General features: G+C 41.5%; 1 protein-coding gene across 1 annotated transcript; it reads right to left on the reverse strand.

The window, feature by feature from the left end:
• Positions 1 to 763: 763 nt before the first annotated feature.
• On the reverse strand, positions 764 to 17,113 carry LOC148031101 (uncharacterized). The gene is made up of 10 exons (XM_087684626.1): positions 16,200 to 17,113; positions 15,141 to 15,338; positions 14,788 to 14,997; positions 13,457 to 13,546; positions 13,152 to 13,355; positions 11,826 to 12,038; positions 5,974 to 6,152; positions 5,643 to 5,877; positions 1,765 to 1,999; positions 764 to 1,657 (listed from the first exon to the last, which is right to left on the reverse strand). The coding sequence occupies exons 1-10, from the start codon at positions 16,785 to 16,787 to the stop codon at positions 1,416 to 1,418; spliced, it is 2,394 nt and encodes a 797-aa protein (XP_087540752.1). The 5' UTR covers positions 16,788 to 17,113; the 3' UTR covers positions 764 to 1,415.
• Positions 17,114 to 18,506: the final 1,393 nt, after the last annotated feature.

Below are 18,506 nucleotides of genomic sequence, written 5' to 3' on the forward strand. Positions count from 1 at the left end.
TAATACTTATTAACTATCTATCTTATTATATATATAATATTATATAATAATACAATTAATATTCCAAATACTTATGATATATTTTATATTTTCAATTATTGTTATATATATATATATATATATATATATATATATATATATATACATATGCGCTATACTTTAACAATAATTTTACTTTGAAATACCAAGGCACATATGTCAAAGGTTTCCATATAGTGCAAGTTTTGATTTTTTAAGTGTGTTTTCATATGAAGGCCACAACAACAATATATGATGCCTATAAGTGGAGTATGCATTGCCAATAACACTCGATGTGTGAAGAGTAGCTGAAGGTGCAAAGCACATTCCATTTGTGCAACATTGTGCTTTGCGCAACCAATGCATTAGTAGAAAAGAAGGGAAGTAAATGTGAGAGCTTCCTCATGTTCATGAAAAAGAGAGGCTCGATAAATCTTTCAATAATATGTAGAAGAGATATATGTTAATAATCTAATACTAACCTCTAACCTGATTTAATTATTAATCCTACTAATCCTTAACTACCAACATTAATACTAACATCAATGGCCAAGTACCATCCCGGTGAATTTTTACCATACTAACCGGGTTAATATCAATATCAATTAGGACTACTAACGTTAGAGACCCCACACACACACACACCTCTCTCTCTCTCTCTCTCTCTCTCTCTCTCTCTATATATATATATATATATATAATTTATTTATATTGTTAGGCTTTATTTTGAGGTGAAATAGACGAGCTGAAATCCAAGAAATTATTGGAATCTTTAAAACCTGCTACTGTAGCTTCGATTCAACGTGGCATGAAAAGCCTGGAACAAAATTTGGTAGATACTCAGATGGATTGGTGCCCCTCTCAGCCTCTTGAAGGCTCATGCACAAAAGATGCCTGCACAAAGAATGAAAATGTACAGCCTGAAAAACAGGAGGTAGAGAGCTCGGATCTGATACAGTGGCGTGATCTGCTGTTGATACCAGCACACACATAAATGCACTGTAAGCCCAAAGTATTAATTAAGGCTCTGACTGCATCTGCTTTGATGGGTGACTACATGTTTATACCTTTATCGACCCACAGTATCGCGTAAGGCTTTGATTCTGATTGCATCTGCTTTGATGGGTGACTACATGTTTACACCTTTATCGATGCAGAGTAATTCTGCCTCACCCGTCAGATGTTCACTTTTTCTCTTGAAACCACCCACAGGTTTGAAAGAATGCTTCCATGCTTCAGAATTACTGTCAAGTACTGTACCATGAAGAGCTTCATCACAAGGGCTCAATCCTGTATGCCTGACAGCCAGCACCATAGGTACATTCTTCTCTTTTGAATAGAAATGGCCAAAACTTACAGGTGTACTGATCTGCTGGATGGCATAAACACACATTGTTTCACATGTCTTGCCCAAGCTGCCAAAATGGCATAAAACCAAATGGTTTCACATGCCTTGCCCAAGCCGTGGGGTCATTGTTCCAGTATGTTAAAGTATTGGAATTTGTTCCATCTAGATCATCTGCCAAGCGGACGGCCTTTCGGTGTAAAAGCATTATCATAAAACGCATTGATGCTGTGGTTACTCCAGAGGCAAGATCTGGAACCAGAATACTGACTCCTTGTGCACTGTGTGTTATATCTGCAGTTTCAAATTTTCATTACTGAAGTTTTGTAGTGTAATGGGAATGACTGCTTCAACATACTTGATTTCACTGTGATTAAAGTAACAGAGTGAAGACAGGCTACCTGCCACTGTGTGATGACCTATTTGAGAACCCAAGAATGGCACAAGCCTCCTCACCAGTTGCAATGCTTCATGATCTTCGTCAGACAATGAAGAGACATTGGGGATCCCAAAAGGGTTCCAGAAATTCAATGGGAAAGGAGGCATAAAGAAAAAGGAAGAAGGACTACCACGGACAAAACCATTGAAGAGCTCAAGCACAGCTGCTCTTGACAATGCATCGACAATACGAACCAACTGAAAACATCACAGTAAACACATTTTTAATGGAGCTCTCTCTCTCTCTCTCTCTCTCTCTCTCTCTCTCTCTCTGTCTCTGTGTAAAGGGTAATTGTATTAATTACTGAAAGTACAAAAGTCGCTAATAAACTAAATGGGCATCAGGGAAACTGAAGAAACTGCCGTAGAGACACACAGACACACACACATGCATGAAACATTGCTTCTTTTTGCTGCATGTCTCAAGAAGAGAATTCACTAAAAGTGAAGTCTTCTTTTTCAGAAGAGAAAATTCTGTTAATAAACCTCTCAAAACATATTATCCAGAAAGACTCTAAAGAGTAAGATTAGCCCTTTAATGGACTTCCAAGATATAGAAAATATAGAGCAAAAAATGGAAATTCTAATACAAGGCTGCGAGAATAATAACCAACAGAAGGCCTATAGTGCCAGACCATATGTGGCTCAATATTAAGTGGCAGAATCCCAAATCGAGAAAAGTCTCTCCTCCTCATTGTCTCTGAGTCATTTGGAGAGCATGCACATCTGTCCATATCCTGGAAAGATTCTCCACCATGGACATATCCTGTAAATCTATAGCATTGCTACATTTGGAAGTCCAAATGAACCGAGCAATGATCCTAGCTCTCAACTCCCATATATGACAATGTCCCATAGTCCACTCTATCTGTGAGAAGTCTAGCATGACAATCCTCAACTCCCATATATGGCAATGTCCCGTAGTCCACTTTGCCAGTGAGAAGTGTTGGGGGTAAAGGCGCCTGTGCCTAACCGCCCGTGTATTACTACACTGACAGTACCCGCACCTGCACACTACAACTAACAGGCACCCATCACTATCACTTCATTCTTTATTCTTTCAATGACATTTGAATAAAGGGAAGGCCGGTCACACATTGTGACTGTTGGAGTTCCCACATCTTGAGTCTCTCTCTCTTGCTCTCTTGCTCCATCCACCATGGCTCACACCTCTCTTGCTTCTGCTTGCTCGTGCTTCCACTTAGGCTTCTCCCTTCAAGAAGTCTAGCATGGCCATCCTTCTCAAGACTTGACCACATAGAACTAACACTCCTAACATCCTTGTAACTCAAGCAGGGCCCTTGTCCATGACCCAAGCTACTATCCCCCATGTTACTATCATAGTCTCTATACTCCTATGGAAGACTGTCCTGAGAGCACTCCTCCGTACCTCTTGAGCCTTGGGCAGTCCCATAAGCAGTGCTGTCTCTTCTGGCTTTCCAGTTCTACCACCAATTGGAGACCTACTGTAGCTGAGACAACTAACAACTAACAACAAAGAAAAAAATTAATCTTGTTGGTTCTAAAGCTATCATCCAATGTCCTCCAAAAGTCAGTCAAGGGCGACATAACATGCCCGATCCAATTATGAGTAGTCACTACCACCTTGTCTAGTGAGAAGATCATGTGAACCTTGACAGACCCCAGTCATCTCTCATGAGACTGCTGTCCTCCTACACTTGAAAAGTAAAGACTCCATCCAATTGTAGTGACCCTGCAAAAGAATGTCTCCTCTATTAAAGAGACCCATCTGGAGTTGAGAAGAGTCTACAATTTTCCCCCACTCTGAAAGTCCCTCTGTGATGGTCTACATAATGGTCCTCGTCTCCCCAATACTCTGAACCCTCTGTCTTTGACTATCAGCTAGTAAACCTAGAAAAAGCTATTTATTCAATGTCCTCCAAAAGTCAGCTAAGAGTGCTAACAAGATAACAAATCCAATGATGAGTAGCCACACCTACCTTGTCGAGTGAGAAGATCATGTGAACTTTGACAGACCCAAGTCGTCTCTCATGAGTCTGCCATCCTCCTGCACTTGAAAAGTAGAGACTCTAATTGTAGCAACCCTGCAAAAGAATGTCTCCTCTATTGAAGAGACCCATCTGAGGTTGAGAAGTATCTACAATTGTCCCCCACTCTGATACTCCCTCTGTGATGGTCTACATAATGGTCCTCGTCTCCCCAATATCCTGAATTCTCTTGTCTTTGACTGTCAGCTGGCAAACCTAGAAAAGCAAACCACTCCACTATAAAGGCGACCTGTGTAGGGAACCAAGAGAGGCATGTCCTCTGTGCCATGGTGTGGATTGACTCTATCCCCAAGAGACGGCTGAAGAAAAGAGGCTACTTCATCTTCTCTTCAAAAGTGACCAAAGCAATGTGATGAAAGCCTAAAGAGGTGAATCTCCAAGTTCCAAAACTGGCAACCACAAATCTGACCTCAAAACCTCTCCCAAGCTCTGTAGCTCTGATCTACTAAAAAATCAGTGAACATTGGTCTGTCATGGTCCTCCAAAAGCAGGAGTGATGATCTGTAGTCTTCATAGCAATAGCTCCTTCCATGGCTTCTCACTGGAAGAAGACCCCTTACAATGAGCTTCACTAACAACGCTCTGCTCTAACAATCTGGATCTATGCTCCCCAAACAAAGGAAAAAAAAATTAAATGGAAAAGGAAATCTAGTTGCGACTGATCAATTCCAACCTTACCCTTCATCATGTTTGCTGAAAAATGCCAGCTTCAGCCTTCCTAAAGGCCAGAGCTGTTCCAAGCCTTACCAGCCAGGGTGAAGTTTTTGGCTGCTACACCATCATGTAGAACATTTCTACATTGTTCTTCTTCACTGGATACCTCTCCAGCAGCTTCATTTTCATCAGTCGAGGTTGCATGCTCGATCATCTTAACAGAGAAGGTTGCCCTCGTAATTGTTTTATCAGGGCTATCCAAGCTTCGTTTTCTAAAATGGGAGGCTGTTTGCTCCAGTTCTCAAAAAAAAAATTCATAAAGCTATTCATTCTGCAAAGAGCCATTTGGGACTTGATAACAATGTAAACCCAAACAAAACCCAATCTGCCACAACTCCCTATGTTATTTACTCGAAAGGGTGAGATGCACAATATCCCAATCAAAGCAAGCTTATCTACCAGATTCAACATGGGGTGACTCGTTAAAGCGCACAATAAATAGTTGAAAGGAAGGTCCTGCCTTAAGGAATGAGGAGCTACCCCTTTGATACCCCTCCATTGAGTAGATATGGGAACCCTCCTTGTCCCCTGCCCAAGATATATTACATCCTGTCACACCCACTGGATGAACCTGGCAATAGGTTACTGATTACTCATCATGATCATTCTTTCCATATTTCAAATGATACTTGAGGACATGGATGTTGTTGTATAATGAGTTGTCTCATACACCATCTGGTCTCTTGTACATTAATATCTTTTTTTCATAATGGCTAATCAATTAATTGCAAAAAAGAAGATGTACGAAGGTTACTTGACCCATTATTATCATTTTATATGAGTATGTTAAGATTGGGGGTGGGTGCCCCTCATCATAAAGACCAAGGATTCAGGAGTCAGAACTGAAAAGAAACTGAAGAAAGATCCCCTCCCTCCCTCCCTGTCTTTTTTTTTTTGAAATGGGTTATTAAGCTTACTTTAAATAACTAAAAGTATATGCATCAAACCTTCTGGCCAACCATAAAAAATCCTAACAATTCACAGGTCCAGCCAAAAGCCTATCAAAACATAGCACATCTCTCTCTCTCTCTCTCTCTCTCTCTCTCTCTCTCTCTCTCTCTCTCTCTCTCGCTCATGTGTTTAAAAGATTTACCTACCTCTGTCAACAGCAACTCTTGCAGAAAACTTCCCTCCGGTGCAAAAAGAGAAGACAGTACTTGCTTTGATGTAGGATCAACAGCATAAGTGATAAGCTTTGTGTTCTTGAAATCCACTGGCATCATCGTACTGCGAAAACTTTGGAATCCACGTAAAATTGACTCGACTCTATTAGCATTTACTTGCATTTTCTGGCCATACAAGAAGTACTTCAATGCAGCTCGAGCACGAGGACTGTAAAAGAAACCCCACAAATTTGTTTGAGAACAGATCTATTCAGAAAACTAAACTGAACCTCCATATAGGTAGAGTTGCAAGTGCACTTCTTACTGGTCATCTGTCAAAAGTCTTTTGCAGACATATGGGTAACATTCCTGAATCATCGCATAGTCTGGATTGGATTTCAATCCTATTCCTTCCAATATCGAAAAGGCCCGAATGATCATCGCAAAGAATGGAGGAACTGTGATACCATGATCATTCAACATACCTGCCAAATCAGCAATTACCTATGGGGATTTCAGCACATAGTCTGCAATTGCCTACTAACACTAGAAAATTCTTTGACATCAATTGTTGATCATTTCTCAACCATGAAAATGCAACTTGGAGTAACTATTGCATTAGATACCTTGAACGGCAAACCTATAGGAACTCTATATTACGCATGTAATTAGTATTGGAAGTTGAACAGCAAGAAATAGTATTTCATACTTCTTTATTGTTGAGTATCAAGATTATGTCAACAACTTTCTTGGAAAACGGTTGTTTATTCAGCAAGAAAAACTTTTGCTATTGCTAACGTATACAAAATCATGTTTAAAACATCAGCTTCTTACTGAAAGGCTACTTCTTTCAGGTTAAAACGTTGAGCCCCTTGTTAAGCTAAAAAAGATGCATTACACATTAGACCTTCATTAGCTCATTCAGCCCCAAAACTCAAATGCACTCAATGTGTTTTATTGTCACATATGCAAGGCCCCCTATTTTGGTTGGTTCCTTATCTATAAATAGAGAGTGTACTAGGTCACTTGCATCCCTTGACATCCCAGTCTATCTCTAGTTCCTCCCCTGTCATTACATGGCTGCTGGCTCCTCCTACACCTGCTACCCACTCATTCCTCATTATCTCAGCTACTATCATGATCATCCGAAGGCTGCCCATACCTATATTTGGTTCCAGCTGCTTGTCATCATCACTCCAGCCCTTTATTCGATTGCTGCACCCCTTGTTTGAGTGTTACCAGCTGCTGCCCTGCTCATAATGACCTGGTGGACTGCTGCATTTTCATCCCTACTGGTTGCCTTGCTGCTGTTCATTGTCTCAAGCACCTTTCAGCATCAGCCTGATCTGTGTTTGCATCTGCAGCAGGTTGATTTTGAGTTTTCAGCACTTTTCCTCATTGGCCTCTACTTCAACTGGTGGTTACTGCACTCAGGATCCATCTCTGCTGAATGACACACATCAACCCCTCCCTCAGCCTGCTCCCACAAGAGCCACTTGCTGTTGGACAGCTCTCCTCTTGAGCAATTTGCACACTTTCATTCATTGATTCATTCATTATTCAATGATCTTCATTTTGCATGTTTGGGTTTTTGCATTTTTGAGTTTGAGTTCACTATGTTTTAGTCATGGCCATGCACTCTATGTTTTCTTTTGCAAACCCTAACATATCTCCACATGATATCAAAGCTGATGCTCTTCTAAAGAATTACTTGAAGCTATTCTGGAAGTGCTTAATTTGTTATTGATTACGCTATATGTCACACGTTGAATGATGGCTCAAACCACTCCATATTGGAGGATCCATTGATCAGATCACTCCAAATGGAACTTTGTTGAGGCATTATGGTCTTGATTTGGAGGACAAAGCTCCATCATCTTCATCTACTAGTTTTTCTTTTAGGAATTGGTCACAAAATCTCTTATTGGTCTCAAATTCCTTCACAAGGTGCACCATAGTTGGGGTACTCCACTAATGATGAGACTAATCACCTCTCAATTAAGGAATGACTGTTCACTCAAGACACAATTTAAAGTTCAAAATCTTCACAATCAAGCCTGGTGGTAGGCTCATGCAATCCATTTTTGTGTGGTCCTGACCGTGTCTATATTGCTTCTTCAGTTATGCCTTGATTGACTGTGAGTCACCATGAAGACCTAGACCAATATGGACCAGAAGAACACTCTATGATTAGAGATGTTCCACACGGTAACCCTTTTTCTTCTATTTTATCTGAGTATGAGTTTGGTGCTTCATATTTCCCACCCTTCCCTCCCACTATCACTTCACACTCAAATTCATCTACATTACATCTGGAATTCTACCAAAGGTTATCCAGTCTTAGTACACATTGTTTTTTATGCACATTTAGCTTTAGGCCATCATTAGACACTCAAAGGTGTACCGCTTTACATCCTGGTGCTTTGTGGCTAGATATTCCACCCACACCATATGCACCTCTCCTATATCTGCAAGTGCCTCACTCTCTGTCCTTTGGTCAGGTTGGTGCTTCACATTTCCTGCCCTTCCCTCCCACTATCGCTTCACATTCAGATTCATCTACATTATATCTGGAATTCTACTTTCAACCTGCCAAAGGTTATCCAGTCTTAGTACACATTGTTTTGCACCCTGGTGTACTGCTTTGCATCCTGGTGCTTTGTTGCTAGATATTCCACCCACACAATATGCACCTCTCCTATATCCGCAAGTGCCTCACTCTCTGTCCTTTGGTCAAGTTGTGTGGGGAGTCCCCATCCAACACACTATACCACCCTCCTAGGTTGCTCAAAAGCACAGATCCCCCTCTTGTGCTGATGAGAACCCATTGAAGGAAGCATGGAGTGGAAAGAAATTACCTACACATTTAGACCTAGTACCACCTTCCTTGATTGATCCTAAATATGGACTACATTCCATGCCAATGCTCAATCTTCTCCATTGAAGGAAAAAGGAAGTGGTAAAATCCAATCATCACAAAGACCTTTCTAGCATTACTTGCCTAAAAAGAATAGGTTTCATACCTTTTGTGAGAAACCCAGTCATATAGATGATAATTGTCACTCAAAGGCCAAGGATATTAGGCCCACACCCAAAATCACACCATCTACAACTATAGGTATTCTACCCACACCAAAATTGAGTCTAATCCCAATTCTCAAACCACCCCCAGCCCCTTTCAATGGTGGTAGTGCCACTCCAAGGAGGTTGAGAGGGAGTCAACCTCCATAGCACATTGTGGCGGTCTTAAGGAGGCTGTGGCGCCTAACGATCTTCCTTTTTCTCGATAAGACTTAGTGCACATTGGATGCATCTTACTGACTTGAGCATAAAATCTGAAAGTCGATTCAGAATAAACTTTGTGGCCTAAAAGGGAGAGGTGGCACAAGGAGTGCATGGGGGTAGACACATATACTCTGGTGGTGTAGGGAGCAAAGGTCTATATCAGCAAGCATCGATAGGGGGGTTTTGAAGAGGAGCACCCAGTGGTCTATCCATCTGCCTGTGGAGAAGTCATAGCACCGAAGTGTCAACCTATAAAAGGGAGGCCAGGTGGGGGAGGAAGAGAAGAGTATCTCTGTCTCCTAATGACGTAACAAAAGGGGGAAATCAATAGATGATGCCAAGCCCGCAACCTGTCTTTCCCTTCTCTGATGAACAAGGTCTTTAGCTCTCTAAGCTTTTGCACTCTGATACCGTGTCAAGATAAAAGGTATGCTCTAATACCATGTCAAGATATGCAACGATGCAAAGAGACAGTAGGGTTTGCAAGAAGAAATACAGTGTGTACGGTAAATACTGAGAGAGAAGAGAAACTCAAAAACACAAGAACACAATGATGATGCAGTAAATCATGTTATGAGCCAAAGCTCAAAAGATAACTACACTATCCTGTCTGAATCAGGCAACAACACCTGTGGGAATTTGCACAGTGAAGGGAGCAAAATGCAGTCATTCGGACAATGGGCTATCGAAGAATTAATAGAAGGTAAAGGATAGTTGTCAAGGGAGACCACAACCCTCTAATGCCATTGGAGATGAGGAAGATGATCACTAGATGTTGAGGGAGCGAACCACAGTCCTCAAATGCCAAGGAGATGGCCTGGGCAACAAAAGCAAATCTTAGAGTGTGTTGGAGCTGTCTGATGCAAGGAAAGCAACCCACATGCTAATGCCAGGTGGCAGGCACAAAATGATGATGCCACATGATTGAGAAGTCCCCAAGCTGCAAAATGCAAATGCTTAGGAGATAAGAAGTTGATGCCAGGGGAGAAAGCTAATGCTTGATAATGAGGATGCTATCGCCAGGTGGAGAATACTAATGCAGGTGGAGAAGTCCCAAATGCAAGCTATCTGATGGTCGCTATGTGGGAGATGGTATCACCAGCTATGTAGGACTGACGCCAAGACAAAGGGAAGATCTATATCACAAAATCTAAGTGATGGAACAAGGCACCTGAAGCAAAGAGTGAAAATGGTGGAAGGCACCACAAGCCATGAACCACAATGTCTACCGGAGGGGGTGTGAGGGCAATGGAAGGGCTAGAGAGAGAAGGGAAGAGTGTTGGATGATGAAGAAAAGGAGTGAAGAATGATTGAAGTGGGTGTAGAATAAATGTAGTAACAGCCTATTTATTGGCATAAGCTATCTAGGGTGGTGCACCACTTAGTGGGCGCCCATTCATAAAATGACCAAAATGTGGACGGCAACCCTTCTTGGGACTATTAGTGTGAAACCCTAATTGAAGTGTGGAAACTAAAGGAGTGGTTTCTCAACAATATATGCTCTTTGTGATTTGTGAGCCGACCATTCCCCCCCGACCAATGGCCACGTTACATCAAAAGGAAAAAATAGTTCAAAGTGGTTGAACCTTGCCTTTGCAGGTCTTGATAGGCCATTGGGCAATTAACGAGCACCCCTTGTCCAATGCCTTGGCCTCTCTAGAGTAGCCTTTTGGACTCCCAAGGTAGAATAACCATCGCCTCTATAGTCTTGGTAGGTTCTTGAGCAACCGATACGCACCCATTGACCAATGCCCTAGCTCCTTTGGGGTAGTTTTGAACATTAAACCTTCATTCATCAAACAGCCTCAAAACTCAAATGCACTCAGTGTATTTCAGTGCCCCATAAGCAAATGGACCTTTAATTCCTCATCTATAAATAGAGAGTGTGCTAGGTTACTTCCATCCCTTGACATTCCAATCTATCCCCAATTCATCCCGTCATTACGTGGCTGCCAGCTCCTCCTGCTGCCCACTCATTCCTCATAATCTCCAACTGTTGCCGTGATCATCCAAAGGTTCCCCACACTACGTTTGATTCCACCTACTTGTCACCATTGCTCCAGCCCTCTATTTGACAACTGTAGCCCCTATTCAAGTGTTCCCACCTCCTGCCCTGATCATTAGGAGTCTAGAGAACTGCTGCATTTGTCTAGGGCGCTTTTCAGCATTGGCTTGATCTGTGTTTGCAACAGCAGCCAGTTGTTTTTGTGTTTTCAGCAATTGTCTTCATCAGCCTTTACTTTGACTGTAGGCTACTGCCCTACGAATCCATCTCCAGTGGATGACACACATTGACACCTCCCTCAGCCTGATCCCACAAGAGCTACAGGCTGTTGAACAGCTCTCCCCTTGAGCATTCTATACATTTTCATTCGTTTATTCTTTCATTGTCCAGATACCTTCATATTGCATTTTTGCATTTTTGTGGTTAGCATTTGAGCTGCTTGTGTTTCAATTGTGGTCATACACTCTTATGTTTTCTTTTGCAAATCCTAGCGTATCTCCACACCCCTATTGAGTTTCACATCTTGTTCCAGCATCTACTGTCACTATATATTTCTAGGAAAAATCACATAGGCCTGCAATACACATGACAGAGCGGTTTTTCTTTTCTTTTACCTTTTTTTTTGGGTGGGGGGGCGGGCAGGGAATATATTAACCTGTACTTGAAGCCTACTATGATACTTGTAAGTCTTTCACAGAACTAGACCCAGTCACGCACTTAAATTGGTAACACAATAAAAGATTAATAATGAACCATTCTATCCTATTTTACATTCAATGCCTCATGCTGCCAATGAATGCATCCATACTTAAGTTCCTGGAATAGAACAAATCTGACATAAATTTTTGACAATAATTAGAAAAATGTGTGAATTAACGACAGGCTACCTCTTCAACATTCATTTTTTGTAAACCACCCCCTTTCACAAGCTGGCTAAGCACTCGTGTAAACTGTGGTAAGACTTCCTTTGCCTTTTCTTCACTGCTTGTATGTGAGGGTGCAAAACCCAGCTTTATCAAGTCCTCAACAGCTTTATCATAGTCTCCATTGATTAAGTGCAATATATAGTCAACCAATGAATAGCGTTGATCTTCTGTAACCTGAGAACGCACACAAATCATGTCTTCTATAAATGCCGAAGTGACATTTTACAGTTTATCCCCAGCATTATCACATTTCAAGAACAAGAAAGATGAGAAAACATAAATTAAACATGAACAGCAGGCTGAAGACACAGGTTTTGCCCAGTATCCCACTCTTAAAGGGACACAAGACTAGGTACATAAACAACCATATAAAAGAAGCCTCATGTATCACAAAATGACAAATGCTATGAAGGACAATGTGACAGGAATCAAGACTATCCCTGAGGAGGAGGCCCCACTTTAGACCTTGACAGAAAGTATGTCAGCAATTAAAGCAGTCAGAGCTCAGCTGCCATATCAGTTGAACCAGTTATTGTAGATAGATCAGTCAGGTTAGCTAGATTTTTAAGCTTGGCCAGTTGTTATCTTCATCCACATTCATGTTGGTAATATGATCACCAGTGTATTCCCTGCAGTCATGCAGTGTGAATTTTCCCCATACCAGTTGTTCCAGTTTCAGAGTATTTCTGTCACTAAGCTTCCAATTTCACCTCTACAATTCTCACCAATGATAGTGCCATTTTGCTTTTACATGGAGCCTCAATGCAGGCAGTTGTTTGTTGGTGTTCTCTCAGTATTATTTTGGCTCCTCTATTCTCAGAGCCCAGACACTTACAAGTAAGAAGCACAAATTTCACTTCATTCATATAAGGGAGTTCATGGCAGATGGTAGGAGTCTACACTCAATGGTGGATGCATGAGTTGAGTTCCATGGATGTGTGAGTTCGAAACCTGCGAGTAGATCCCAGTGGTATATCTCTCACAAAAAGAGAACACAAATCGCAATACAAAACTGTTGTGCACATTGGTTACACTATGCTAGACAAGTTCAGCACACGCAGTAGTCCAGCATTTACATAGAATCTTTGACTGGGTAACACTTTAAAAACAGTAGCTATTTTCTTATGCCACAGTAAATGCACCTCACTTACACGTTGAGTCTACGATTAAAAGGAGCAAGAAGAGAATAAGACTGCTCAGGGGTTTTACCAAAGCTCTTCCTAAAGCAAGTGTAAACCCTAGTACATTAAAGGAAAAACTACATAAGCCAAATGTTGAAGTTTGTACCTCAAGCATGAACCCAAAGTCTAATACACATAATCGTCCATCAGAGGTCCGTAAAAGATTTCCAGGATGTGGGTCTGCATGTAGTAGACCGGTTTCTAGAAGCTGTACCAAATAACAATTCAAAGCTGTAGATACAAGCTTTGCTGCATCCCCTGCTTCACTTTCTGATAGTTTTTCCCCCTCGATCCAACTTGAAGTAAGCACCTGTGGATCAGTTTCAAGCCTTACATCTCTGCAAGCTCAACATGATTGAAAGGATGATACTGTAAATGAATATTTCTGATGAGATCATTTGCCCAATGTACCTTACGTGATGAGTACTGCATGTATGTCTTTGGTACAACAATGTTATCCAACGGTTTCATGCTTGCTCTAAAATTCTCAGCATTCTTAGCCTGCAAAATCACATGTTCATGTTGTCCTTTGGTCAGTTCTCTAAGGACTTTCAAAATGGGCTGCAAATAACATTAGCAATGGAACAAGCAAGGAAACACAGATGCATAAATAAAGGTTGCAACAGAAAAGTAATAAAGCAGTGAAGACACACAAACAACCAATTGCCAGATAAGGTCACACAAGTAAAACTGCATCATGAGAAATTACCAAAAACACAATACACATCCCTTTGAATACAAATTAGGCAACATTTTAGCTGCAGTTCTCAGTATAATCAAGCAAGAGGAAGGTGATGCAAAATTTTGAAAAAAAAAAAAACAAAACAAGTTGGCATTCTAGTGGCATCAAAGTATGCTCCCTGAGATTAGTTAAGAGCATCAGGTTCTCTTCCTTTTTCAGACTCCACTTCTATCAATAAAAAGTGATAGACTCACCAGGACACCAGTTCAGCCTCCAGTTCTTGAGATTAGACAAACAGAAGTATGTATACTCACCCTCCCCCTATCTAAGCCTCTACTTCCTCAGGTCTGCAATCCTCAACTATTCATATTGCTGGTATCACAAACAGATGTTGCTCGAGCAGACAAGGTTGCAAAATGAAGAATATGGTCATTGTCAGCACAATAGGGCATCCTGCTGGCACAACTTTTCAGCTTCATCATGATCTTCATCACATAATCTGCCACATCTTCCTCACCCCCCAACCCCAAAGGACACCACATAAACAAAGCCCAGACAGATGTATTGCTCTGTCAAAGGTCCATGCTGCAAATATAAGTACTCTCTTCTTCTCAAGACCTATTGAATCAAAAATTGCAAGTCCACCAGGACTTGAACTCTAGCATCTCATATAGTATTCGCACACGTCCCATCTTACCATGGCAAAACAGCTACAAATGCTAAGATTTGCAAACTTGTTGCAACATTTTGCTGTGCGCTTTAGGTATTCAAAAGAGACAACATATACTTTAAGAAACCAAAGCATGCTGTCCTGATAGAAATGCAGCGATCAGAACTGTCTACTATGAAGCAATCAGCACAAGGAAAAGCACCAGAAAGGTTGAGTGTGCCTGTTAAAAGATGTTATTTTAGCATGCGAAAGAATGCAACTCATCATATCATGGTTCCTTGTGCAGCTGCAGTGTTTTTTTCCTTTTCATTTGTTTGCTTTTTTCTCTCTCTTAATGCTATGAAATGAAGTATATCTATTCCAATCTGACAACAGCAAAGGTGGTGTTACCTCAAGTGTATAGTTGAGTTCATTGAAAAGATGACCAGCCCAATGATCAAGAATTGATATCAAATCTGAATATGTATTGGAGAGCTTATGCAATCCAGTGAGAAGAGATCTTAAAATGTACAAATCTAAAGCCATGATTTCAAGAAGCCTGGGCCTCTGCACCTTTACTGCCACTGGTTCTCCAGAAGCCTTAAGCCTTGCCTTGTAGACCTAATTAGAGCCCAAAACCAAATTAAAGAGCCTGTTAGTTTGAAATGGGCGTCAACAAGAGAAGACTTGAAAATTGATTAGGAACATGTCAGCTGCATTCTTCAAACTTAGAGGGCTTAGATAAAGGTAGAGAAAATGCGTACTTGTCCTAAAGATGCAGCTGCAACAGGCTGATCAGACAACTCAGAGTACAACTCTTCCACATGCCATCCAAGCTCCTCAAAAATCAGGTTATGTGCTTCTTCATTTGAGAATGGAGGTACTTTGTCCTGAAGCTTTTGCAAGGCCTCTATATATGCAGCTGGAAGAAGATCTGTACGCACACTGAGTGCTTGCCCAAGCTGCAGAAAAGCATGCACAGCTCATGACCAAGTTATTTGAACATTTACAATGTGATATTATCTATACTAACAGTTGGCAAATAAGGACAATTAAAGCAAAAGTTTGTCTAACATTTTCCTACAGCCAAGGTGACATCGTTTTAAAAGGAACTTACACAGAAATCAAACGCTTTTTGCAGTCTCTACATTCTTAGCATACTGATAGAGTGAGTATTTCAAAAGTTTGTTCATCTTTACAAGATGTGAAAGTGCCTGTAGCTGGAGAACCCAGTACATAGACCAGCTACAAGCATTGCAAAGCAATAGAAACTTGTAACCTCAACTGTGCAGACAAATTGCCCAGGCAAAAGAAGCACACACATAAAAGACTGTTGGATCACATTGCTAAGGTTTTGGACATGCATTGAGCAGCCTATGTTTCTGTCGCATTGTCTTTTCACAAATTTTCTCAACCCATCATCAAGCTTAAAAAATTTTGCAGACTAACGAGCTGCAATATGATGAAATGCCTTGGAAAACAATCAGAAGAACTTTTTGATATTTTCCCTTGTGTTAAAAAGGGCTCTTTTCCCTTGTTTTTCCCCTACAATGCTCAACATAATGAGCTTCTGTCCAGGAGGAGGCCAGCAGCCCCCTGCCCCCAACTGCACCTAGCCAGGTATGCAGTCCCTCCCTCGCAGATGCACATGATGTTGTCATGGTTCACGATGTGGAAATTATAGTAAGGATTTGTCTGAACCTTCATGTGAATAGAAAGGTCAACACTGAAAACTTTCAATTGACCTGTAGATGGAATCACAAGATGGTATAAATCGCACACTCAGAGAGGTTTCTGATCTCATCATTACAGAGAAGCAGTACCTTGATTGCTGTGGGACCAAGGCGCATGATCAAGTTGAGAAGCTGGCTGGCCCTTTTCACCTCATTCTGTTGGCCTTTTCCCAATGATAAATCCATCATAATGTGCAAAGCGAGAAGTGAGCCCTCTGCTAGCATGAGCGAAGCCCTTGAAAACACCAGAAAGGGCCTCTTCGCAAAGTAATCAGAGATCGCTTCTGCATCATAGGCCAATGGCAGAGACTCAGAGGATGCCTCATCCTCCTTCTGCTTGAACAGACTAGTTCTTGTTAGTAGCTTGCGCCATGGACGACTCATCATGCTCCTTGACTCTTGGGCAAGCAGAGAACCGAGTTCGGAGAGACCACCAACATCGGTGGTGCCAAGGGATGAAGGCTTCAGTGCTGAATGAGAGCAATGTACAGGTTTTCTGCACGGGGTCGATCGTCCAGGATGTGGGGTGGAAGGCCTCCATACTGTGGGATCAGAACGGTTGGGGCAAAAGGAGATTTTGTGTGTGGATGAGGTAGGTAGCCTTCCGATGACAGAATGCTGGAGGGGGGCAGATGTGGAGCTAGAGGATGCTGGATGACGATGGCAGGGAGTGGCCATGGGCAGAGAGGGAGAAACGCAGCTCTCTCTCTCTCTCTCTCGTGTGTGTATTTTTTGTGTGGGGGGTGGGGGGGGATGTTGAAGCCGCCCTGGGAGTCCTGTCACAGAATAAAAATTGCGGTTCTCACCTAATGCTTTGCACAATCCGCAAGTACAGAAGCTCTGCAGACTTCTTGATTCTCTCTCTCTCTCTCTCTCTCTCTCTCTCTCTCTCTCTCTCTCTGTGTCTGTGTCTGTGTCTCAGTCTGACAGATCGATCTCTCTCTTTATTTTATAGGCAATCCCAGGGAAAGCACCCGGTAGAGGAATCTCGATTCTGTACCAGTCTAGAGTACCTAAACGGTCAACGGTCGACTCCGTTCCGCCCACCATGACATTGCCCACATCGCTGGCACCGGCGTCAAACCGACCCTCCCAATGGCAATTCTACTCGCCTTGATTATTCCTTTTGAAAGCTTCCCATATTTCCTCTCTACATTTTCCCAGTCCAAGGGTCAAAACAAGGAACAGCTTGCAACTTTGACCAGTTTTGAAGGGTTTAAAAAAAATTTACCCACTGCAATGGAAAAAAAAACATGAAGAGGTGGGAATTTTGACCAGTTTTCGAGCGGAAATATATGACATTCGCCGGTTCCACAGCTAAATTTTTTTGTAAATAACTGGTTTTCATGAGGATAAACTCAAATTTCGATCGATATTATAGTAATCTAATCGAGAAAAATACACTGAATGACATTTTTCTACAAATAGGATAAAAGGGTAAGTGTCACTAGAAGCAGAACCAAGCCAAGGGTGATCCACACCATTAGGACCATCACCCTGCAACAAATGCCAGATCCAAAGTAACTTTTGGTAGCGCTAGCCTAGAAATAAGTTGGCCCAGAATGAGGACCAAAGTTTGGTGGTATATGAGTTTAGCTTGTAACTCTGGTAATCTAGATTAGAGGGTCCTGGCTAGAATAGCCTCTTTTCTTAACTAGCCAACTCGCCAAAATGTATATATTTTTTAAATCTAATTCTAGAAAACCAATTTGCATCTAAAGGGGCCTGAAGGTGATGCCCCCAAAAAGCGAAATGCACCCTACCCCAATTTAGTGACAAGTTTGCACAAACTATGTATATTTTAGACCACTTGAAGCTATGTTATAAATTCTCATGTGTTATATACAAGTTTAATGTGAGTCAAATAAGTCTTCTTGATGCTTTAGTGGTTTATTAGCTTCTTGATTTATAATATCATGCTTAAGGTGGCATGTGGGTTCCTCGATGACTCGCCGAAGAAAATTAATGGCATCTCCCTATGTCACCAGCATGTAGGAGGCTCTCTCTCTCTCTCTCTCTCTCTCTCTCTCTCTCTCTCTCTCTCTCTCTCTCTCTCTCTCTCTCTCTCTCTCTCTCTCTCTCTCTCTCTCTCTCTCTCTCTCTCTCTCTCTCTCTCTCTCTCTCTCTCTCTCTCAAATATTCTTATTATTTTCTCATAGGAAAGACTAAGTAACTAGCTATCATAAATCTACATTCAACAACCATTGTAACTATCAAATGTACCAATGTCATTCACGAGAGCATTGTAAGAGTGAAGTTTGCATTTTGGGTGTGTGTAAGGAGGATTCTTCACAATATTCGATACATGAATTATAGCAATCAATATAATCTATTGAGTCTCTATACACATATCACTACTAAAATGCTCAAACCCATATTTATATGCATTTATACATG

The sequence above is a fragment of the Lygodium microphyllum genome, chromosome 9 (genome assembly GCF_053477565.2).
Source record: "Lygodium microphyllum isolate KBCC chromosome 9, Lygodium_microphyllum_v1.1.10, whole genome shotgun sequence".
Classification (NCBI taxonomy): Eukaryota; Viridiplantae; Streptophyta; class Polypodiopsida; order Schizaeales; family Lygodiaceae; genus Lygodium; species Lygodium microphyllum.